Source organism: Schistocerca gregaria, chromosome 5 (genome assembly GCF_023897955.1).
Source record: "Schistocerca gregaria isolate iqSchGreg1 chromosome 5, iqSchGreg1.2, whole genome shotgun sequence".
NCBI lineage: Eukaryota > Metazoa > Arthropoda > Insecta > Orthoptera > Acrididae > Schistocerca > Schistocerca gregaria.
This window is the reverse complement of record NC_064924.1, coordinates 53,115,325-53,141,556: the sequence shown is the minus strand read 5'-3', so window position 1 is coordinate 53,141,556 and position 26,232 is coordinate 53,115,325. Positions and strand designations below refer to the sequence as shown.

The window sequence follows — 26,232 nt, the reverse complement described above, 5'->3', positions numbered from 1 at the left end:
CAGTCAATGATCGGTTCAATTGGACCAGAGGACCAAATCCATCCCATGTAAGAACAGCCCACACCGTTGTGTAACCAATACCAGCTTTCACAGTGCCTGTTGACAGCTTGGGCCCATGGCTTCGTGGTGTCTGTGCTACACTTGAACCCTACCATGAGGTCTTACCAACTGAAATCGGGACTAACCAGGCCACTGTTCTCCAATTGTCTAGAGTTCAACCGACATGGTCACGAGCTCAGAAGAGGTGCTGCAAGCGATGTCGTGCCGTTAGCAAAGGCTCTTACGTCGGTTGTCTGCTACATTAGCCCATTAATGCCAAATTTCGATGCACTATCCTAACGAATACGTTCGTCTTACGTGCTACGGTGACTTCTATGGTTATTTCACGTATTGTTGCTTGTCCATTAGCACTGACAACTCTACGCAAGCGCCGCTGCTGTCGGTCGTTAAGTGAATGTTGTCGGTCAGTGCGTTGTCCGTGGTGAGAAGTAATGCCTGAAATTTGTGGCCTCGGCACGCTCTTGAAAGTCAGATTTACGTAAATATTTAAACGGTAATAAACAATATTTTACCTATCTACACAGTTCAAAGAATAAAGAAAACGGCCGCCAGCCTAATTAGGCGTGAGAATGACTGACATTCTTGTTCAAGAATATAGGTATGAGTAACTTTAACGGACAATCACAACCTATACTTTGCCACACGCGAGTGCAATGAACTGTTGAACCTGCATATGTTCTTGTTAAGGTTGGAGCTGACAGAGCAAAGCAAACTATTGGCATAAATATAACAGGTAACGAAACACACTATTACCTTGAGGACTCAGTCAAACTGAGTGGTCTCAGTAATGTTACTATTAATATTCACTGCAGAATCGTAAATTGGACATAGGTTCAATATTACTTTACAGACATATTCCTATCTGACATGAAATATTGACATCGTTCACAGCAAAATTAATTATTGTGCATAGATTAAGTCTCTCAATACTAAACACCTTTCTACTTAGGATGAAAATTAAATGTAATTCACTAACAGATTACTTCTCACTGTCTTTTGAATAAAGAAATTATTGTTTTCATAGATAGTGGTCTTTCTATTAATCGTTATCTAGCATGAGCACAATAGACAAACTGTTTATCCTGTTACATCTTTAATACGCACTTTTAATACAGAAGAGGAACCCAATATTATACAGAATTTCACTTGAATAGCAAGAGTAATTGAAACATTCTATAATTAAGTAACTTTGTGTATTTGAACTACTTTCAATGGAGGGGGTCCCTTAATCTTGACCATTGTAGAAGAGCTAATTAAACACACTTTCTATACACTAGAGAAACAAGCCCTTATCAAGCATGAACATGTAACTTTCAACAGTAAGTTCTCAACTTTTACTGCAGTAGAACACAACTTGATGTGGTTATAAGACAATAGCTCACCTTTTGGTGATTTTCAACAAGCTTCACTGTGATCATTTAATTTGCAAAACTCTATAAACCACAGTTTTGAGTACATTCAATTTAGAAGTTGGCAACAAAATATTAATAAACAGTTTTAATAGAAAGATTATTTTCAACAAGCATCATTTACTATATTACTCAGTTCCGCTACATAAACTTTAACTTTCTTTTTACTATGTTCAAGTGGCATTAATTAGTAAAACACTGGGCTTGCCTATTTTCACAATATGGACACTCGGTAAGCATTTTCGTCATGGGAAGGACCCTAAGTGGTTGTGTGCTATGGATAAAAAATCAAGGTAGGTATTAGAGTTCGAGTATAAGTTACCTTATATTTGCGCACACTAAAACATACAATGAGCTGATCCTTCACATTGCATATTTACAATTCCTTGGTTCCTTTTTCAGTGATTGCGCAACGTGGTGGCGAGTGAATGTCGGTGGGTGGATTATAACTGGCGGAAATGCTGGACCCTGTCGTTTCTTGATGGCGATAATACGTAGATACCAATTTCAGAATAGTTCCAGCTCTTAATCCGTCCATCCGAGACATTGGAAAATGGCACGAAAACCCTCTCTCGGCGCCAGCACAATACAAAATTTTTACATGAGCAGTTGACAGTTTGGTAGCTCGTCCCCGACTGACTCTCAATCCACCTCTTCTACCTATGCCAACCACAATTTGCAGCGCTACTCAGTTCCGTTCCCGAGGGGAACCACACCACCTTTTACATACAAAATAACTCAGAACCCAAAGTGAAGGTCAGCAGTTTACACAACAGCAACCAAAAATATTAAATAAAACAGAACATTTACATATAATGACAAATCTACAAAAAATTATTCACACAGAAATTACAATTATATACATTAAGTTTTGTTCCTTCCAAATGAGACAAAGAATTTAAATGATAGATACACTACATTGCATAGAATCAAACCGTAACGTCAAAGTTTTTTACACAGGAAAGGATAACCACTCTGATGGTATTGATTCAATCCAACAACATTTATAGAAACTCAACGATGCAACATTAAATAAAAGAAAAAGGCAAAATAAATCAGTAGAGCATTAGAGCTATGGTCTTACAAAATTCAGGTCGGTGCTGGAGGCGTGATCGGATGACCGAGGCGGTTAAAGCGACCATTAACGTAAAGTGGGAAATCCGATTCGAGTCGCGGTCCGGCACAAATTTTCACTCTCACCATAGATTAACAGCTGAAATGCCATCATAATCGTAATTGCGAATATATTTCTTGTAATCGCAAGTGGTTTTATTCCAAAGAGCACAATGGCACCTTTCCTAGCGGCATGTGACAGTTCTGTCTTTAAGTGAATCTGTTAAGTGTAGCTGATTGTAATGGGTGTGCGTATACTGTGGTGTCGTGTTTGTGTTGTATTATGATGAGAAAAGGGAGAGAGCGAAATATGGGTTCTGGCACATAGATTGCTCCTCTCGAATAAGAGCAAAAGAAACGCAGGGCTTAATGTCCTCATCCGACAGACAGACCATTAGTGTCACATGTGCTCACTCCAAGAGACATTGCGGAGAAGTCTGGAATTAAATCCAGAACATTGTCTCTGATGCTCAGGAACTTTACGCCACCATCTCCTCCTGCCCGCCAAACCAGGACTCGCTCCAAATACCTGCAAATCCACTACTATCGCGGAGGTGTGAGTTAGCGAATTCTCCTACGGAAGTAGAAGCATCACCATAGGAAAAGTAGTTAGGTAAAGGATCTTGCATCAGCAGTGCGATTAATCAGAGGTGGAACATCCTCCCATATTAGACGGAAGTACACCTGCTCAAAAGTATCCCCGCACCTGTTAGTGGGCATTAATGCGGAGAGTGCCCACCCTTCGCCTATACGACGGCTTAAAACTGTGCTGCGGTCACTTTCAATAAGGTATCTGAATGTCTATGAAACGAACGGCAGCCCATTCTTGCTCAATGATGATGGTGATGATGATGATGATAATGATGATGATGATATTTGGTTTGTGGGGCGCTCAACTCCGCAGTTATCAGCAACCGTACAAATTCCCAACCTCTGCTCAGTCCAATCTCGCCACTTCCATGAATGATGATGAAATACTGAGGACAACACAAACTCCCATTCATCTTGAGGCAGGTGAAAATCCGTGACCCCGCCGATTCTGCCTCAAGGGCCGAAACCTCACAAGTTAGTGATGTTGGACGCTGGGGTCTGGAACGAACTCTACATTCTAATTCATCTCAAAGATGTTCGGGTCGGAACTGTGTGCCGCCAATTTTATATCAGGAATATTACTGTCCACTGGTTGGTTGGTTGATTTGTGGGAGGGGACCAAACAGTGAGGTTATCGCTCCCAACGCATTAGGGAAGGAAGTCGGCCTTGCCCTTTCAAAGGAACTATCCAAGTATTTGCCTGCAGCGATTCAGGGAAATGACGGTAAACCTAAATCAGGATGGCCGACATCCGGTTTTGAACTGTCGTCCTCCCGAATGTGAGGCCAGTGTACTAACCACTGCACCACGTCGCTCGGTATTGTCCACAGACCATTGCCTCACAGGTGCTCCTTGATGAGAGGGTGCACTGTCCAGGTGATACAAATAATCATCGTCTCCGAAATGTTCCTCTATTGCACGCTGTACACGATGCTGTAAAACCTGTTGATATCCTTTCACATTTAGAGTTTTCTCAAGCGCATTAGGGAGACCACGTCCTAAATACGAGGAACGGCCCGATACCGTAACAACACCGCCTCCTCCGTACTTCAATATTGCCATTACCCACAATGGCAGGAACATTCTCCAGCCATCCACCAAACCCTAACCCTTCCATCGGACTGCCACAGGGTACAGAGTGATTTCTCACTCCAAATCACTCGTTTCCAGTCAGCCACTGTTCAGTGGCGTCCCTCAAATGGTTCAAATGGCTCTGAGCACTATGGGACTTAACTTCTTTGGTCATCAGTCCCCTAGAACTTAGAACTACTTAAACGTAACTGACCTAAGGACATCACACACATCCATGCCCGAGGCAGGATTCGAACCTGCGACCGTAGCGGTCGCGCGGTTCCTGAATCTAGCGTCTAGAACCGCTCGGTCATTCCGGCCAGCGGCGTCCCTCATTACACAACCTCAAGTGTCCCTTACCACTGTGTACACACACGTTTGGCTTATGATCCAGTTCTATTGAACACCTTAGGCAGAGTCATTGTGCTAGCTGGACAGCTGGTAGCACTTTGAAACTCACAAATGATTCATATGCTCCCTCTGCACTGCTCGACGACTCTTGTCCGTCAGTACACGATGGCTGCTTCATCTTTGTTCGGCTGTGGCTGTTACAGCGCTTTGCCACTTCACAGTCACTCCAACGACGTGCTCGATTCCCGACTGGGTTGGGGATTTTCTCCCCTCTTGGACTGGGTGTTGTGTTGTCCTCATCATCATTTCATCCTCATCACCGGCATAGAAGTCACACAATGTGGGGTCGACTGGAATAAGACTTGCACTCGCCGGCCGAACTTCCCCGCTTGGGGCCTCACGGCCAACAATGTCATACGCTCATGTCAGTTTTCCAACTACGTGGGCAGCTAAAAAGGGTTGAAATGTCCCTGATGAATTTGCTACATGATGATGATGATGATTATGATGATGATGATGATGATGATGATGATGATGAGGTCCCATACTCCGAGGAGCGTAGGGGGCGATGTGGGACACCCGCACCACTCTCCTAGGCAAGGTCCTAGTGGAGGTGGTTTGCCATTGCCTTCCTCCACGGTAATGGGGATGAATAATGATGATGGAGACGATACAACAACACCCAGTCATCATGAAGCATGAAAAATCCCTGACCCCGCCGGGAATCGAACCCGAGACCCGTGCGCGGGTTTGTTATATAAGTGACATCGAACGACTAGTCCACGTTACTGCGTCTCTACTGACAACACAATACTTCCAGCATTTTTTATACCGGCGAGTCCATCTCCAGTGACATTTAGTGGGCGGCCGCGGTGGTCTAGCGGTTCTAGGCTCTCAGTCCGGAGCCGCGTGACCGCTACGGTCGCAGGTTCGAATCCTGTCTTGGGCATGGATGTGTGTGATGTCCTTAGGTTAGTTCGGTTTCAGTAGTTCTAAGTTCTAGGGGACTGATGACCATAGATGTTAAGTCCCATAGTGCTCTGAGCCATTTTAACCAATTGACATTTAGTGGTCAGTTTCGCATTACAAACAGGCGTCCGTATACTTTTGGTCAGATAGTGCACGTAGAGAACTTTTTGTATGAGCAGCTACGCAGGATTACTTTTAATAATAAGGTTCGTGTTGAAGGCCCGTCACAAGGCTACTCTCTGCAGGGAGAGAGTAGCCTTTCTTCGCCGCGACAGTAGGAGGGGGAGGTTGGCTAGCGCATCTTCTCGTTCGCCTTTTATGACCGGTTTGTTAACAGTGTGAGTGGACCAGGAGCCTTCCTGGAGGGACTGCAACGAGGAAAAGCTCCGCTCCTACGCGGTATGGAACCCAAGACCGCCAGAGTCCTATTCAAGCGATCTACGCGCTAGATCACCACATCCACCTGTCTTTAATAACACTCACAGTAAAAAGAATAATGTTGTCAAAATGACCGAACTAAAATACGAACGAGAGGGTTCTTGGAAGACTTTGAAATGAACCGCCCATGATGACGCTCTGACACACCGGTAATCCTTTTAATTACTTTCTTTGCTTCAGAAACTGCTGTAAAGTAGTAGTTGTGAACATAAATTGAAAAGAGAAGAATGTTTTCTCCTTATCTTAATTCGCGTCACAGAATTCTTGCTATCAGACTGGAAGGAGGCTGCTTCTTTCCACTAAGCTAATGCCCTAACAGGTCTATGCAGAGTTCCGGTGAAGTGTGGAGCTTCCAATCGTTCCTTTATGACAGAAGGATTTGATATCAGAGGCATTAGAAGGACGACCTGCGATCGCGAACGCCAGACTTCTTTATTGCTTCCCCAGACAGACAGAGAGAGAGAGAGAGAGAGAGAGAGAGAGAGAGAGAGGGAGGGAGAGGGGAGGGGGGGGGGGGTATTGTCTCGCTGCACTCAGAAGAAGACAATGCGCCATGTATAAGGTCGAAGTTCAATTCCTGAAAGAGAACTTGATCGGACGATCTCAGATATCCTATCAGTCGAGAACGAGGGCAAAGAAACTCAGCGTCAGACCGAAACAATGTTTGTTTTCCATAGCAATCTGAAACAAATGCTCGATCTCTTTCTCTCTCTCTCTCTCTCTCTCTCTCTCTCTCTCTCTCTCTCTGTCTGTCACACACACACACACACACACACACACACACACACACACACACACACACACTCACACACACACACAAATACAAATACAAATATGCACAACATGAAATTACACACTAATTGAATTAAGATAACAGGGATTATCATTTAAGCACATCTTTTACTTTCGCAATGATCAGCAAAATTTTCATGAAACTGCTCATCTATCTCTGACTCATTTGAAGTTATATTTTATAATTTTTCATCGATTTATAGACGTTGCTCTTTCATAATTACTTTGTGTTCTTTTAGTTTTGGGAATGACAATTTCCTTCCCATTCTGGGTTTTAAGCATCTATTGCTAGCGTTTATTTCTCGCTATAATCGTATGCGCTGCAGAGCAGACATGGTTTTATTGTGGCACTCTATTCGGAAGAAGACGTTTCTAGCTCAGGATGCGAAACAACATTTTACCACAAGTACACTATGTCTACAAAAGTATCCGGAAACCTGGATTACATGTCCGTGGCGCCCTCCATTGGTAATGCTGGAATTGAATATAGTGACAGCTTCCACTCTCGCAGGCATACGTTCAATCAGGTGATCGAAGGTTTCTTGGGGAATAGCAGACCATTCTTCACGGAGTGCGGCACTGAGGAGAGGTGTCGATGTCGGTCGGTGAGACTTGGTACGAAGTCGGAGTTTCAAAACATCCCAAAGGTGTTCTATAGGAATCAGGTCAGGACTATGATCACGTACACAGTCGTGTTGAAAGATGCAATCGCCATCCCCGAAGGTGCTTAAAACATAAATGTATGCCTGTACTGTGATAGTGCCTCGCAAAACAACAAGCGGTGTAAGCCTCCTCCATGAAAAATACAACCACGCCAACACCACCGTCTCCGAATTTTATTGTTGGCATTACACACGCTGGCAGATGACGTTCCCAGGGCATTCGCCATACCCACACCCTGCCATCGGATAGTCACATCGTGTACCGTCATTCGTCACTTCACACAACGTTTTTACACTGTTCAATCGTCGCCGGCACGGTAGCTCAGCGTGTTCGGTCAGGGGGTTTAGCTACCCTCTGTAATAAAAAAACTGAGTAAACGGATCAGCATACAACCTGAACAAGTGTCATCGTACGTCCGCCACGAACAAACTAAACGAACAATATGGAACAAAATGAGACCAAAAAAAAAAAAGACGGATGTTTTGTGACGGCCGCAACGACCAAACACAACGATCAACAACGAACAAAATGAAAAAAAGAAAGAATCGTCCAATTTTTATGCTCCTTACACCAAGAGAGGCGTCGTTTGGCATTTATCCGCGTGATGAGTGGCTTATGAGCAATCGCTTGACCATGAAATCCAAGTTTTCTCACCTCCCCCCTAACTGTCATAGTACTTGCGGTGTATTCTGATGCAGACGGGAATTCTAGTGTGATGGTCTGGATAGATGTCTGCCTATTACACATTACTTCAACTGTCGGCGGTCTCTCTCAGTCAACAGACTTGGTCCGCCTGTACGCTTTTGCGCTGTACGTTTCCCTTCAACTTTCGACTTCACTATCACATCGGAAACAGTGGACCTAGGTATATTTAGGAGTGTGGAAATCTCGCGTACAGACGTACGACGCAAGTGACGCCCAATCACGTGACCACGTCCGAAGTCCGCGAGTTCCGCGGAACGCCCCATTCTGCTCTCTCACGATGTCTAATGTGTACTGAGGTTGCTGATTTGGAGTACATGGCAGTAGGTGGCAGCACAATGCACCAAATATGAAAAACGTATGTTTTTGGGGGTATCTGGATACTTTTGGTCACATAGTGTATTTAGTCAACTGCGGAAGGAGAGGTGATGATGTAAAATTCCTAATTCCGATTTTGCGTTAGTGTCATCGATTAATTTCCCAATCTCTCTACAATGTCCCATATGGCGACGATGTATAAAATTATTGATGGTGATCCTGGTGGATATGGACATTAAAGTACGTTTATTAAAGACTTATTTAACGGAAATGTCTGACCGAAATAGTGTGCCCTCAACATTGCTCTAATGTGGCTGCAATACATGACAATATTGCGCTATGTCTGGGCAATATTGGTGATGCAGCATTCTGTTGCAGGTAGCTGCTGAGGTGTGGATGACATTGTCCACCAAAGGTGCAGAATATTTAGTATGGTCGGATCATATCTGCCTCTATTCATGTCTGTAACTACTTCCCTTTCACTATAAGCCTTGATTCCTTTTTTTTTTCACGTTTACCGCGCTTCATTGCCATATCAGATAATCTAAGTGGTGGAACAGTGTTATTTCGCTTCACTTCGAATGTTCTACTGCCAATCCTATCAGGTAAGGATTCTATACTGTGCAGGAGTACTTCAGGAAACGTCGCACAGTCGTAGTGTAAGCAGCCCTTTTAGTAGATCGGTCGCGTCTGCTAAGTATTTTACAAATAAAACGAACTCTATGATTCCCCTTCCCCACATTTTCTGTATGATGGCCCAGTTGCAGTCATTCCTAATTGTAACCCCTAGGTATTTAGTTGAATTGACAGCTTTTCAATTTGTGTGATTTTTAATGCAACCGAAACTTAATGGATTCCTTTTCTTACTCATGAGGATGACCTCACACCTTTCGTTATTCACAGTTAATTGCTATTTTTTCCACAATGCAGATATCTCATCTATGATTATCTAAACCATTTTTCAGTTCGTTTCGATATTCTGATAACACTTTTGTGAGGTTAAATCGCCGAGCGTAAATCTTTCGACTGGACGCCTCTCGGCGACTTTCGTGACCTTAATCTACCCGTTACTCAACTGGGGAAAGAGGATCTACAGTTTTAAATACGAATCCAAGTGTCGTTCTTGACGACTGTCCACATCGTTGTAGGTAGCGTGCAGATGCAGCACTGTTTAGTAGACCCTGCTAGTTTGGTGAAATATCGTCCCATCGATGACTTCAGAATTCAGTGGCACAATCAGGAGGATATTCCATTGGCGCGCAATCTGATTAGAAGCCGCTTATGAATAACTAAGTCCAAAACTTTCTGGAAATCTAGTAATATGGAAACTCCTTGAGGTCCCTTGTCGATAGTACTCATTACTTAGTGCGAAAAAAAAGCCAGTAGATTCCCAAGAATAATATTTCCTTAATCCGCTCTGGTTATGTATCAAAATATCGTTCTCTACTTTATTTAAGGGCAAGTTGACTTTACGTTTTTCGCATATCGCATACGTAAATACACTCCTGGAAATTGAAATAGGAACACCGTGAATTCATTGTCTCAGGAAGGGGAAACTTTATTGACACATTCCTGGGGTCAGATACATCACATGATCACACTGACAGAACCACAGGCACATAGACACAGGCAACAGAGCATGCACAATGTCGGCACTAGTACAGTGTATATCCACCTTTCGCAGCAATGCAGGCTGCTATTCTCCCATGGAGACGATCGTAGAGATGCTGAATGTAGTCCTGTGGAACGGCTTGCCATACCATTTCCACCTGGCGTCTCAGTTGGACCAGCGTTCGTGCTGGACGTGCAGACCGCGTGAGACGACACTTCATCCAGTCCCAAACATTCTCAATGGGGGACAGATCCGGAGATTGTGCTGGCCAGGGTAGTTGACTTACACCTTCTAGAGCACGTTGGGTGGCACGGGATACATGCGGACGTGCATTGTCCTGTTGGAACAGCAAGTTCCCTTGCCGGTCTAGGAATGGTAGAACGATGGGTTCGATGACGGTTTGGATGTACCGTGCACTATTCAGTGTCCCCTCGACGATCACCAGAGGTGTACGGCCAGTGTAGGAGATCGCTCCCCACACCATGATGCCGGGTGTTGGCCCTGTGTGCCTCGGTCGTATGCAGTCCTGATTGTGGCGCTCACCTGCACGGCGCCAAACACGCATACGACCATCATTGCCACCAAGGCAGAAGCGACTCTCATCGCTGAAGACGACACGTCTCCATTCGGCCCTCCATTCACGCCTGTCGCGACACCACTGGAGGCGGGCTGCACGATGTTGGGGCGTGAGCGGAAGACGGTCTAACGGTGTGCGGGACCGTAGCCCAGCTTCATGGAGACGGTTGCGAATGGTCCTCGCCGATACCCCAGGAGCAACAGTGTCCCTAATTTGCTGGGAAGTGGCGGTGCGGTCCCCTACGGCACTGCGTAGGATCCTATGGTCTTGGCGTGCATCCGTGCGTCGCTGCGGTCCGGTCCCAGGTCGACGGGCACGTGCACCTTCCGCCAACCACTGGCGACAACATCGATGTACTGTGGAGACCTCACGCCCCACGTGTTGAGCAATTCGGCGGTACGTCCACCCGGCCTCCCGCATGCCCACTATACGCCCTCGCTCAAAGTCCGTCAACTGCACATACGGTTCACGTCCACGCTGTCTCGGCATGCTACCAGTGTTAAAGACTGCGATGGAGCTCCGTATGCCACGGCAAACTGGCTGACACTGACGGCGGCGGTGCACAAATGCTGCGCAGCTAGCGCCATTAGACGGCCAACACCGCGGTTCCTGGTGTGTCCGCTGTGCCGTGCGTGTGATCATTGCTTGTACAGCCCTCTCGCAGTGTCCGGAGCAAGTATGGTGGGTCTGACACACCGGTGTCAATGTGTTCTTTTTTTCCATTTCCAGGAGTGTACTTTGCAACTGGAAAGTTTACATCTTGTTCTCTTTTTGTTCCAAACTGGCCAATACTTGCTTACTTCTTAGCAGGATTACATGCTAAGTACGAAGTTACAAGCATCTAAGATACAAGAGCACGAAAGAAACTATTAACTTTCCGTATTCTAATTCAGAACATCAAATAATCTCCGTACATTGAGCCGTTGAGGACATATGGCTAGAATATCGAAGAGACGCGAAAGGACACGTGATGTCACGTGACTCGAAACTAGCACAGAGTGGTAGTAAACTTTTTAGCCCGATTTAGAAGCACATAAGTTCACATAAAGAAAATGTTGAACTCTCGCTGACTGGAGAGAAAATCCTCTTCAAACTCAGCTTTGCATATGTGCAAAGCAGTACAATGAAGGGTTTAGAGAAGCAGCTCTGACTCAAAGAAAGACAACATAAAATCGAAGGAAGGAGTGTGTTCCCTGCCCCGTTGGATCAACAGCTGCCAGCAGCAAGTCGTATAATCCTAGCTCACTTATTTGTTACAAAGTTTAATTCTTAATTTTTTGCATGTTTTTGGGTACTTGCATTGTTTACTTCATAAATTTCGGTCGTATTATAGTATTTTAGAATTGTAGCATCGCGTTTTAGCACCTGAATAGTATAATTCGCGTAGTCGTTTGTCTTCTGTTTTTGTATTGAACGGCCAGTGTCGGTTGGTCACAGCCAGTGTGCTCCCTGCCGCCGTTCGATAAACAGCTGCCAGCAGCAAGTCGTATACTTCTAGCTCACTTATTTGTTACATAGTTTCGTATAGGAGGTGTAATTACAAGTTTTCGTTACTGTAATCGTAAATTCAGGCAGATTGTAGCGCAGTCGTTAGGCATTTGTACAGGTTAGTTCATACATCCTTTGTGTGTTTCCCTTGCGTTATCTACGCACGGACTCGTGTTTCAGTAACTGTTGTTCAACATCGATTAGAATGGACAGGGAATGTGATTGCTGTGTTCAGATGAGGGCTGAGTTGGCATCCCTTCGCTCACAGCTGCAGGCGGCGCTGACTCCGGTCGTGCAGCTTGAGACTGTTGCCAATGGGCACCACTGTGAGGAATGGGTATCACGGGGATGTCAACCATCTGTCCCCAGACCGGTCTGCCGCTGTGGTTGCCCCAGTTGCTACCCGCAGGGGGCTGAGCCCTCGCCTGTGGTTGATTGGGAGGCCGTTCCAAGGCATGGCAGGCAGCAAAAGACATCCCCGGAAGCTGATCAGAAAGTCTCCCCGGTGCGTCTGACAAACAGGTTTCAGGCACTTTCTCTGGCTGTGCCAGATGCAGCTGCCTGCCCTGTTTCAGAGGATGATTCTCAGCTTTCAAGGTCCGGGCAATCGCAGAGGGTGGGCTTATTGGTAGTTGAGAGCTCCAATGTTAGGCGCGTACTGGGGCCCCTTAGGGATACGGCGGCTAAGGAGGGGAAGAAATCCAGTGTGCACTCCGTGTGCATTCCGGGAGGAGTCATTCCTGATGTGGAAAGGGTCCTTCCGGATGCCATGAAGAGCACAGGGTGCAGCCAGCTGCAGGTGGTGGCACATGTCTGCACTAATGACGTGTGTCGCTTTGGATCTGAGGAAATTCTCTCTGGATTCCAGCTGCTATCTGATTTGGTGAAAGCTGCCAGTCTTGCTTACGAGATGAAGGCATAGCTCACCACGTGCAGCATCGTTGACAAAACCGACTGCGGACCTTTGGTGCAGAGCCGGGTGGAGGGTCTGAATCAGAGGCTCAGACGGTTTTGCGACCGTGTTGGCTGCAGATTCCTTGGCTTGCGCCATAGGGTGGTGGGGTTTCGGGTTCCGCTGAATAGGTCAGGTGTTCACTACACTCAGCTGGCGGCTACACGGTTAGCGGAGGCTGTGTGGCGTGGACTGGGCGGTTTTTTAGGTTAGAAGGCCTCGGGAAAGTACGGGATGGGCTGAAATCTCAGAGGGTGCATGGCAAATACAGAACGTGCTTGGATCAAGGAACAGTCGGAATTGTAGTTGCAAATTGTTGTAGTTGTGCTGGGAAAGTCCCTGAGCTTCAAGCGCTAATAGAAAGCACAGGAGCTGAAATCGTTATAGGCACGGAACGCTGGCTAAAGCCTGAAATAAGTTCTGCAGAAATTTTTACGAAGTCTCAGACGGTGTTCAGGAAAGATAGATTAGGCAGAATTGGTGGTGGAGTGTTTGTGTCTGTCAGTAGTGGTTTATCTTGTAGTGAAGTAGAAGTAGATACTCCGTGCGAATTGGTATGGGTGGAGGCTATACTTAACAGCCGAACTAAGTTAATAATTGGCTCCTTCTACCGACCCCCAGACTCCGATGATATAGTTTCTGAACAGTTCAGAGAAAATTTGAGTCTCCTAACAAATAAATACCCCACTCATACGGCTATAGTTGGTGGGGACTTCAACCTTCCTTCGATATGTTGGCAAAAATACTTGTTCAAAACCGATGGTAGGCAGAAAACATCTTCCGAGATTGTCCTAAATGCTTTCTCCGAAAATTATATCGAACAGTTAGTCCACGAACCCACGCGAATTGTAAATGGTTGCGAAAACACACTTGACCTCTAAGCCACAAACAATCCAGAGCTAATAGAGAGTATCATGACTGATACAGGGATTAGTGATCACAAGGTCGTTGTAGCTAGGCTCAATACCGTTTCTTCCAAATCCACCAGAAACAAACGCAAAATAATTTTATTTAAAAAAGCGGATAAAGTGTCACTAGAAGCTTTCCTAAGAGAGAATCTCCATTCCTTCCGAACTGACTATGCAAATGTAGACGAGATGTGGCTCAAATTCAAAGATATAGTAGCAACAGCAATTGAGAGATTCATACCTCATAAATTGGTAAGAGATGGAACTGATCCCCCGTGGTACACAAAACAGGTCCGAACGCTGTTGCAGAGGCAACGGAAAAAGCATGCGAAGTTCAGAAGAACGCGAAATCCCGAAGACTGGCTAAAATCTACAGACGCGCGAAATTTGGCACGGACTTCAATGCGAGATGCCTTTAATAGGTTCCACAACGAAACATTGTCTCGAAATTTGGTAGAAAATCCAAAGAAATTCTGGTCGTATGTAAAGTACACAAGCGGCAAGACGCAGTATACCTTCGCTGCGCAGTGCCGATGGTACTGTTACCGACGACTGTGCCGCTAAAGTGGAGTTATTGAACGCAGTTTTCCAAAATTCCTTCACCATGGAAGACGAATGGAATATTCCAGAATTTGAAACACGAACAGCTGCTAGCATGAGTTTCTTAGAAGTAGATACCTTAGGGGTTGCGAAGCAAGTAAAATCGCTTGATACGAGCAAGTCTTCAGGTCTAGATTGTATAGCGATTAGGTTCCTTTCAGATTACGCTGATACAATAGCTCCCTACTTAGCAATCATATACAACCGCTCGCTCACCGATAGATCTGTACCTATAGGTTGGAAAATTGCGCAGGTTGCACCAGTGTTTAAGAAGGGTAGTAGGAGTAATCCATCGAACTACAGACCTATATCATTGACGTCGGTTTGCAGTAGGGTTTTGGAGCATATACTGTATTCAAACATTATGAATCACCTCGAAGGGAACGATCTATTGACACGTAATCAGCATGGTTTCAGAAAACATCGTTCTTGTTCAACGCAGCTAGCTCTTCATTCGCACGAAGTAATGGCCGCTATCGACAGGGGCTCTCAAGTTGATTCCGTATTTCTAGATTTCCGGAAAGCTTTTGACGCCGTTTCTCACAAGCGACTTCTAATCAAGCTGCGCGCCTATGGGGTATCGTCTCAGTTGTGCGACTGGATTCGTGATTTCCTGTCAGGAAGGTCGCAGTTCGTAGTAATAGACGGCAAATCATCAAGTAAAACGGAAGTGATATCAGGTGTTCCCCAGGGAAGCGTCTTGGGACCTCTGCTGTTCCTGATCTACATAAATGACCTGGGTGACAATCTGAGCAGTTCTCTTAGGTTGTTCGCAGATTATTGTGTAATTTACCGTCTAGTAAGGTCATCCGAAGACCAGTATCAGTTGCAAAGCAATTTAGAAAAGATTGCTGTATGGTGTGGCAGGTGGCAGTTGACGCTAAATAACGATAAGTGTCAGGTGATCCACATGAGTTCCAAAAGAAATCCGTTGGAATTCGATTACTCGATAAATAGTACAATTCTCAAGGCTGCCAATTCAACTAAGTACCTGGGTGTAAAAATTACGAACAACTTCAGTTGGAAAGACCACATAGATAATATTGTGGGGAAGGCGAGCCAAAGGTTGCGTTTCATTGGCAGGACACTTACAAGATGCAACAAATCCACTAAAGAGACAGCTTACACTACACTCGTTCGTCCTCTGTTAGAATATTGCTGCGCGGTGTGGGATCCTTACCAGGTGGGACTGACAGAGGACATCGAAAGGGTGCAAAAAAGGGCAGCTCGTTTTGTATTATCGCCTAATAGGGGAGAGAGTGTATCAGATATGATACGCGAGTTGGGATGGAAGTCATTAAAGCAAAGACGTTTTTCGTCGCGGCGAGATCTATTACGAAATTTCAGTCACCTACTTTCTCTTCCGAATGCGAAAATATTTTGTTGAGCCCAACCCACATAGGTAGGAATGCTCATCAAAATAAAATAAGATTGTGGTTCAATGAACCCTCTGCCAAGCACTTAAATGTGAATTGCAGAGCAATCATGTAGATGTAGATGTAGAAGACTCGGCTGTAGCACTGAAGGCTGCGAATATTCTAATTTCAAAGCTGTCGCCCATGTTAGTTTGTGAATCGATTAATTCCTTTTGGAAAAGATTTTAATTGAGCTGAAATTACTATTCAGCCAATGGAACCATTTGTATGTGCACCGTTCGGATTTACGTGCAAAAAGATGCAAAAAACACGTTTTTCTCGGAGTTCTTTGGAGCTCACGACTTCTACACCTCAAACTTGTACGAATCGGCTCAAACTTTGCACGAAGGTAGATAAATGGATGAGGTCAAAACGATTTTTTTTTATCCAGTAAACTTTATTCGTTGTCGAGATGCAATGATTTAAAGGCGAGCTAAATGTGGTACGTAAATTTCGATCTTACATTAATTGAATGCATGGAAACGGTCTAAAGTGAATTTAATATATAAAAAATGCCTACTTATGATAAAATTGAAAATTCACTTTCAAAAATTTAGCTCCATTCGGATTTTACGGGCAACAAAGACGTTTCTTAATTTTTTAGCGGGTGGCACTTCTGTGTTTCAGACTTGTGCGATTGGTCCAAAATTTTTAAGAAGGTAGACAGGTAGATATAATTAACGGACATCCTGTTTTTTTTTTCGTGAAAGCTTTATCCGTTACCACGATGTAAGTAACATGATTCGAAATAGAATAAAAACCTGTGCCGCATCATTCGTCGCCCGAGTCAACAAAAATCTACGTCGGTTACCGAGATATGACGATCTAATGTCAAGCTTATGGAAGAGTAGAACTTCTAATCTAGCACAAAAAAGGCGAATATTTCCTTGGCGAGTTAGGGACGTACAAGAAGGAAAGCAGCTTTTCAACTTATCTGGCAGCTTCAGACACATTTAAATCGAAACATCTTGACATATTCCCAATTTCTTACTAGTTAACCCTAACACAATGAGCTCTCTTAGATGCAAGGTGTTGGCACACCTGCATCTCGCAATTTATAGCCTTAGGTCCCTGATGCTGTGCGCAAAATCCAAAAGATTCGCCACCACCGTAAACACTGTAAAATATCATACATGTAATATGTAAGCAAGTTTTTCTGGGTGGTTAGAATTTCTAGGGATGTATTTGTTCCTGAGGGGACGGTAAAACAATTTTTTTAATTTGACTGGGGTTAGAGTTGATTTTTTTTCCCCCTAAGTAGACCATTTCCCGCCAAAACTCACCCCCCTGTCACATATATGTTGAGGGGTGTGAGGACAAATGGTCAGAAATTTATATGCTTCTGGAGAGTGGAAAGCGTCTACAATGGGGAGAATCCGAGAGTGGGGTGCATTTATAATAGGAAGTATCCCAGAGCGGGAATGCATGCATTCTAAACATTAATGACACGTTGTGCCATATTGGACGACGTGACAAATGCCATGTTGGATTACATAGTGGCACGTGTCGTGTTATACGAGATGGTATGATGCGTCGTGTTACTTTATTTGATGATGATGATGATGATGATGATGATAATATATGGCTGAGGACGCTAAACGTGATATACCAATGAGATAGCGAAAATCTATTAAAAACAATAATAAAACGGGAAACCAAGTTTCATTCCCCCACAAGAATTGCAAGGCAACTCACATAGGGTGAGCTTCAGAAAAGCCCGGAGTAAAATCCGACGAAACACAGAATAATACTTATACAAAAATCTTGGATAAAAAGGGGACAGATGACTGTGGCTAGATGAGTAATTATAAATAATGACACATTGAAATCTCACACCAAGTATTTCGGGAAGCATTCCAGACTCCACATAAAATCATAAAACACGAACGGTACTCGGATCATTACCAGCTAAAATAGACGGCGGGTCCTGTAGGGGACTCAGATAAACCCTCAGGTCGTCATATAAATCACACTCAGTTGAAATATGTGGTATTGATAGCTGTGTCCCGCATCTGTGACATACTGGGGGCTCCTCGCGACGTAAGAGGAAGGCACGTGTCAGTGGGTAGTGTCCCATTCTAAGCCGTATAAGGACTACCTCTTCAGACCGTAGCGGCCGCACTGAAGGTTTCGCGGAACGTAGTTTATTGTTCCTCACTTTTAGCCACTGAGCCTTCCACAAACACATGACCTTCCTAGTCACAAATGAGGCGACAGCCTGCAAGGGAACTGAATAGTGGGCAGGAGGAAGAAGGGAACGAGACTCCTTGGCAGCTGTATCAAAGAGTTCGTTTCCCCGAATGCCTGTGTGCCCTGGATCCCAGCAGAAAATTATTTCCTTGTTTTGCCTTAGCATCTGATCTGGGAGCCCTGTCCAGAGGGCACTGTGGGGGATCACGACAGAACAACCGAGAAAACCTCGCTGCTTAGACCCATCCACGCAAACAGTTATAAAATCTAGGTGGTGATGCAAAATCTCGTTAAATTTAGATATAAAAATATAGACTTTACTTCACACGATGCATTATACAATATGACATGGGTACTAATGCTGCAAGTAAAAGAGCACGAGTGTGTCAAGATGTTTTTAATTAAATGTCTTTGAAGCTGCCAGATAAGCCGAAAAGACAGTTCGCTTCCTTTGGATCCCTAACTCTGCCCAGGACATATTCGCCTTTTTTGCTGTATGATGGGAGCATTTTTCACTCAGGTAAGTGTGTAAATAAATAAACACAGCAGTCGCAAGCGCTACGACGACAGCTGCGCAGCGACATGTACGACAGATTGTCATAGTATTTTAATTATCACATCAAGGAAATAATTTTTTTGTTTATTTGCTGGTAATTTTACCCAGATTTTTGTTTATTTGTTGGTACTTTCCCGGTACACTTTAAAACAGCTGCGCTACAATCGTGTAACATGTCGCTAGACGAGTCAAAGAAAAATCGTCCAATCCCATCACAAAGCTGAGTATCGTGCGGTACCTTGTTTTCGGCAGCAGTCGATCTGTCGTCACTGTATCAAGGAAATCTAGACAGCTAAAGCAATCACCTAGAGCATCCTCACACAGGTCCAACATTTCCGATTTTACCAAAAACAAATTACCGCACGATCTTTCACGTATTTGTCCGTGTGATGCGCCATTTCCATTTTGGCTGCTCCAGGACCGTGCTATGGTGTTTCGGCTTAGGAATTTCAGCATGCACCAGGATGGTAGACATGTACCACAAAAAAAAAGAAAAAACTACTTAATTTTATTTTTTCGAGGAGATAATTAATACAATTAAACCTTTTTGACTAACCCCTCACTTATTTACAATACTCACTTTCATTTTTTGGCTGTAAGATTAACAAAATCGTTTTCTTTTTCAGGTACTCGCGTCCAGTGGGCCAATCAGCGTTGTGTTTTTTACGGTAGTTGTATTTTTCGGTTCTTTTTACTTGATCAACCTAATGTTGGCTGTGGTAGCGTTAAGTTACGAAGAGGAAGCGGAAATCACTCAGGAGGTAAGAAATCGTCTACCACATCACCACTAGAGCTTATTTTATTCTCATGACATTAATTTTGTAGGTTTGGCTTTGCACTTATTATTGTTACTAATGTATACTACTTTACGTATACTTTACTAATGAGATTGTTGGGACTGTTGTTGTAGCATTAAAATGAGTAAATATTCTGGATACTCATTAGCATGTACTTAATTTATCTTACAGTAAAATGGTATCAGAAGTAGAAAAAATATGTTAATAACTGGTCTACTATATCTGGTACGAAAACTACATGCTACTTTCGAGACTAAACTCCGGTTATAGGGTTCCATTCGTTCCAAAACTGACCTTCTTCACTATCAGTGATTTCCACACCACATTATTAATCTACACGTCCTTTTGTTCAATAACCATCCGAAGGAATAAGAGGCTGTTCTGGATTTGTCTCTGTAACAATGTCAGAAGTATATAGACAAAAAAAGAGAAAAAACTTCAAAAGATATACATTGAAGTTGCTAAGTCTGTTTAGTAAACAATTATGTATCTATCATTCTAAGCAATGTAAAATTAAGAGTATAGTGAAGACCACATCATTCTGATGGTTTGCGTTCAAGGCAGCTGGAACTACATCGCACATGTGTGAAAGTTATTTTGGGGACTTTTGATCACATTTTATCCCCTGCAACATACTATATAGCATGTTATATCATTTAGCTTGTGTGACAGGATATACCTATATTTTACATTACATTAATCATACCCTGTAGACGTTATATTCCTTAACATAGACTGATAAAATATTTGAGTTCTTTGTACATGCCACTGCATGCGTCGGAACTATCTGAGATATAGCAGGTATTCACATTCAAAACATTTACTAACGTTACTTCCTCCACTTGTCAACAAAAATAATGGTAATGGAAGCCTTTCTTCACGTTGCATTGCTCGTCGGTTATTACTGCCCTGCTTTTAAATTTCCCCTATACTGCTAAAGCCAGTGAAAAGCGTGGGCAGGCATACTTCGATGGTTTTATAAAATGCCAAGGAAGTCTGGACAATAAATTCAGTGGTTTTGCACCACTTCCACGAGTCAGTTAAACATACAACATGTATTCACAGTAATGTTAACAGGCATTCTGAATCACGTTCATCAGTAACGTAGGCGAGAAATTGTTTTGATAACTGCATCTTGGAAATCGCAGGAATAGAGCGTATGTTGTGTGGTGTTTGTTCTACCAAATAGTCCATACTGTCATTATTCTGTGCGAGACGAGATGACCTTTGATCCGTCACACCGAAACACTCAGAAAATATCCCTGAACTGCCACTGCAGTTTTCTCCACGCAGTTCGGACACAGTTTGTATAAAGGTTTTTGTTTCAGTTAGCCTCCTGAGATTCAAATAACTTCCCCAATATGAAAATTTCCTCCTGGTATAGCCTGTTCGTGCAGGGTTTGCGTAAATTCCTGAGCTGCAGGTGGAGGGACGTTGGTGACTGGTTATCATAGTAGGTGCCTCTATCCTCTATTTCACAGTTTTCCCTCATCTGGCCCATTGTCAAGTGTTTCAGAGTGCTTGTTTCTGTGAAACGCGTGTAATATATTCATCGATTACTGTTTGACCTCTGTTACGTGCTGAAAATGATTCTCTTTTAGGTCGTTTAGCATCCTTTGGAACAGGAAAAAGAGACATAATAAGTAGGCTGTGATCAAAACCGTTGTCACTTTCATTCTGGCCAAACACGCATGTCACTCAACAATGTTTGAAGGGGAGATATGTGGCGACGCACCAATCTTTGACCCGCGCGGGATTAGCCGAGCGGTCTGAGCGCTGCAGTAATGGACTGTGCGGAAGGTCCCGGCGGAGGTTCGAGTCCTCCCTCGAGCATGTGTGTGTGTGTGTGTGTGTGTGTGTGTGTGTGTGTGTGTGTGTGTATGTGTGTGTTTGTCCTTACGATAATTTAGGTTAAGTGGTGTGTAACTTAGTAGTTAAGTCCCATAAGATTTCACACACACACACACACACACACACACACACACACACACACACACACACATTATGTTAGCCCGTCCAGAACAGCAACATTGCCTGATACGTCGATAGGGTCCACGGAAACAAGCACTCCAAACCAGTTAACACTTCCATATGGAAGATGATAGGTCAACTAATTCAAATCCATATAAATGGTGCTTCACAATCCCTACTACAGGCTTCTAAGGGTTGTAGAGGGAACTTAGTTGAAAACACATGTCCTAACAACCGATCCCTTCTTCTAGTCAAGTTGTGCCACAAGCTTCTCTTCTCCCCAGTCCTATTCAATTCCTCCTCATTAGTTACGTGATCTATCAACCTTATCTTCCGCATTCTTCTGTAGCACCACATTTCAAAAACTTCTATTCTCTTCTTGCCTAAACTATTTATCGTCCATGTTTCACTTCCATACATGGCTACACTCCATACAAATACTTTCAGATATGACTTCCTGACACTTAAATCTATACTCGATGTTAACAAATTTCTCTTCCTCAGAAACGCTTTCCTTGCCATTGCCAGTCTACATTTTATATCCTCTCTACTTCGACCATCATCAGTTATTTTGCTCCCCGAATAGCAAAACTGATTAATTACTTTAAGTGTCTCATTTCCTTATCTAATTCCCTGAGCATCACCCGTCTTAATTCGACTACATTCCATTATCCTCGTTTTGCTTTTGTTGATGTTCATCTTATATCTTCCTTTCAAGACACTCTCCATTCCGTTCAACTGCTCTTCCAAGTCCTTTGCTGTCTCTGACAGAATTATAATGTCATTGGTGAACCTCAAAGTTTTTACTTCTTCTCCATGAATTTTAATACCTACTCCAAATTTTTCTTTTGTTTCCTTTACTGCCTGCTCAATATACAGATTGAATAACATCGGGGAGAGGCTACAACCCTGTATCACTCCCTTCCCAACCACTGCTACCCTTTCATGCCCCTCAACTCTTATAACTGCCATTTGGTTACTATACAAATTGTAAATAGCCTTTCGCTCCCTGTATTTTACCCCTGCCACTTTCAGAATTTGAAAGAGAGTATTCCAGTCAACATTGTCAAAAGCTTTCTCTAAGTCTACAAATGCTATAAATGTAGGTTTGCCCTTCCTTAATCTAGCTTCTAAGATATGTCGTGGGGCAGTATTGCCTCACGTGTTCCAACATTTATACTGAATCCAAACTGATCTTCCCCGAGGTCGGCTTCTACTACTTTTTCCATTCGTCTGTAAAGAACTCGCGTTAGTATTTTGCAGCTGTGACTTATTAAACTGATAGTTCGGTAATTTTCACATCTGTCAATACCTGCTTACTTTGGGATTGTAATTATTATATTCTTCTTGAAGTCTGAGGGTATTTTGCCTGTATCGTACATCTTGCTCACTCTACCGAATTTTCGTGCTTCTCTAGGAGAGGCGAAAAGACTTGACGGATCACAGGGACGACTCGACGTTCAGCTTCGACCCAACCAAAATCAACGTGAAGCAGCTGGAGAAGCACAAGACGAAGCGCATCGACTCCCGCAAGGGCGTGCTGCTGGCGTCGTACGGCCGCAAGAAGACGCGCCGGAGGAAACGGGGCACGAGGTCCGGGGGCGGCGGCGGTGGCGGCGACAGCAGCACGGACGGGGGCGGCGGCGACGGCAACGGCGGGGGCGCGTCCAACGGTGGGGGCGGCGGGGGCAACGGGGGGCAGGCGCGCGGCCGCAGCAGGTCGGCCACCCCCAGCCCGCGCCGCGACCAGCGCCCGCCGCCCCCCGCCGCCCCCCACAAGGAGGCGGCCGCCCCACACCTCAGCCCGCCCGTCACCAGCCCGGAGCCCGTCCGTCCCGCCGACACCCCGCGCTCCGGAAACACGCTCGGTACGTACTTCCTCTCATATACTGCTGACACTCTAGCTACTCTGTTCATCGTTAAATGTAAAACGGTATGTCTCTTGTTATCTCATTGGATTCTCCTTCACACGGATCGTACACTACTGACCATTAAAATTGCTACACCACGAAGCTGGCGTGCTACAGACGCGAAAATTAACCGACAGGAAGAAGATGCTGTGAAATGCAAATGATTAGCTTTTCAGAGCATTCACGCAAGGTTGGCGCCGGTGGCGACACCTACAACGTACTGACGTGAACGTTTCCAACCGATATCTCATGCACAAACAGCAGTTGACCGGCGTTGCCTGGTGAAACGTTGTTGCGATGCCTCGTGTAAGGAGGAGAAATGTGAACTATCACGTTTCCAACTTTGATAAAGGTCAGATTGTAGCCTATCGCGATTGCGGTTTATCGTATCGAGATATTGCTGCTCGCGTTGGTCGAGATCCAATAACTGTTAGCAGAATATGGAATCGCTGGGTTCAGGAGGGTAATACGGAACGCCGTGCTGGATCCCAACGACCTCGTATCACTAGCAGTCGAGGTGACAGGCATCTTATCCGCATGGCTGTAACGGATCGTGCAGCTACGTCTCAATCCCTGAGTCAACAGGTGCGGACGTTTGCAAGACAACAACCATATGTACGAACAGTTCGACGACGTTTGCAGCGGCATGGACTATCAGCTCGGAGACCGTGGCTGCGGTTACCCTTGACACTGCATCACAGACAGGTACGCCTACGATGGTGTACTCGACGACGAACCTGGGTGCACGAATGGCAAAACGTCATTTTTTCGGATGAATCCAGGTTCTGTTTACATCATGATGGTCGCATCCGTGTTTGGTGACATTGCAGTCAGCACACATTGGAAGCGTGTATTCGGCATCGCCAAACTGGCGTATCACCTCGGGTGCTGGTATGGGGTGCCATTGGTTACACGTCTCGGTCACATCTTGTTCGCATTGACAGCACTTTGAACACTGGACGTTACATTTCAGATGTGTTACGAACCGTGGCTCTACCCTTCATTCGATCCCTGCGAAACCCTACATTTCAGCACGATAATGCACGACCGCATATTGCAGGTCCTGAACGGGCCTTTCTGGATACAGAAAATGTTCGACTGCTGCCCTGGCCAGCACATTTTCCAGATCTCTCACCAACTGAAAACGTCTGGTCAATGGTGGCCGAGCATCTGGCTCGTCACAATATGCCTGTCACTAGTCTTGATGAACTGTGGTATCCTGTTGAAGCTGCATGGGCAGCTGTACCTGTACACGCCATCCAAGCTCTGTTTGACTCAATGCCCAGGCGTATCAAGGCCGTTATTACGGCCAGAGGTGGTTGTTATGGGAACTGATTTCTCAGGATCTATGCAACCAAATTGCGTGAAAATGTAATTACATGTCAGTTCTAGTATAATATATTTGTCCAATGAATACCCGTTCATCATCTGCATTTCTTCTTGGTGTAGCAATTTTAATGGCCAGTAGTGTAAGTACGCCCTGTCAAGTAAAGTCGCATTCGATTATTTTGACGAGTTTATGCTGCAGCCTCGCAGCTTGCACATTTACATCTGCATACGAGGCTTGTTACAGAACTAGGGTCGGTGGCCAATGTTAAACTGACGATAGGCCTGAATGAAGTTTCACGCATACAGCACCGTTTACCAACTCTAGGAAACTACTGCAGTGCTGGTTTCATTCAGTAGCTGTTTGGCAGTTGGTGAGAGCGGGTCGCAATGGCCGAGACAGTTGTAGATCCCGCCAGCTGTGAAGTGCGCAGTATGACTAGATCTTTGCAGAGAAATGGATCTGCAGCTGCTGAAACCCATCGTGAGTTATTCCTAGTGCTGGAACCTGAAACAATGAGTGGCAAACATGTTCGAAAATGGAGTCAAGAATTTCAAAATAGCCGCACGAATGTTCACGACGAACAGCGTAATATCGGGCTCAGTATTCGGACCGACGACTTCGTTGATAAAGTGAACCAAAAACTTCGAAATGATGAGCAATTGACGATTAGTGGTCTGGCTAATGAATTCCAAAATGTTGCTCGAACCTCAATTTGCCAGACTGTCACTGAATAGCAGGTGGTTTCCAAAATTCCTCACTGATCAGCACAAAGAGCAAAGAATGGGTAATGCACTGAAGTACTTGAAGCGCTGTACAAGATGGAGATGATTTGTGCTCCCACATTGTTACAGGCGACAAGACGTGGATATCGCACACCAATGCTGATTCGAGACAACAGCCAATGCAGTGGCGCCATTCAAGTTCATTCAAACCAAAAACTTTTAAGCAATCTCCGATCCCGAATCGAGAAATGATGGCTACCGATTTTTTAGACAAAAAGGACGTCCTTTTCATTGATTTCATGGACCGCGCGTCAACAATTAGAGCTGACTTGTGCTAACCAAAATGAGACGTGCGATCCAAAATCGATGCCGTATGGGAACTATCGTTTGGCATAATCCTCCTTCACGACAACGCACACCCTCATATCGCTGCCAAAATCAAGGAAAAGATTCAAGATTTTCGTCGGGAGCTTTCTGATCACCCTCTGTACAGTCCCGACCTTGCACCAGGCGACTATTTCCTCTCCTTGCGTTTGAATAGGTGACTGAACGGACGACGATTTCAAAACGACGAAGAACTCAATACTGGCATTACCAACTGGCTCAGTTCCCAGGCGACAGACAGGAGGGGTTAAAGAAGCTGGTGCAGCGTTACAGAAAGTGTATAGACGTGAACGGCGATTATGTGGACAAGTGAAGAAGATATGTAGTGAAGTAAAACTGTCAG

The 26,232-nt window shown here is 44.6% G+C and overlaps 1 protein-coding gene across 1 annotated transcript in view; it reads left to right on the top strand.

Annotated features, from left to right (window-relative positions):
• The window catches only part of LOC126273220 (sodium channel protein 60E-like), a 295,045-nt gene that overhangs the window by 48,161 nt on the left and 220,652 nt on the right, over window positions 1-26,232 (top strand). The window contains exons 6-8 of the mRNA XM_049976764.1: window positions 19,402-19,536; window positions 22,961-23,136; window positions 23,278-23,411. Coding sequence (XP_049832721.1) covers window positions 19,402-19,536; window positions 22,961-23,136; window positions 23,278-23,411 — 445 coding nt within the window. The remainder of the gene's footprint in view (window positions 1-19,401; window positions 19,537-22,960; window positions 23,137-23,277; window positions 23,412-26,232) is intronic.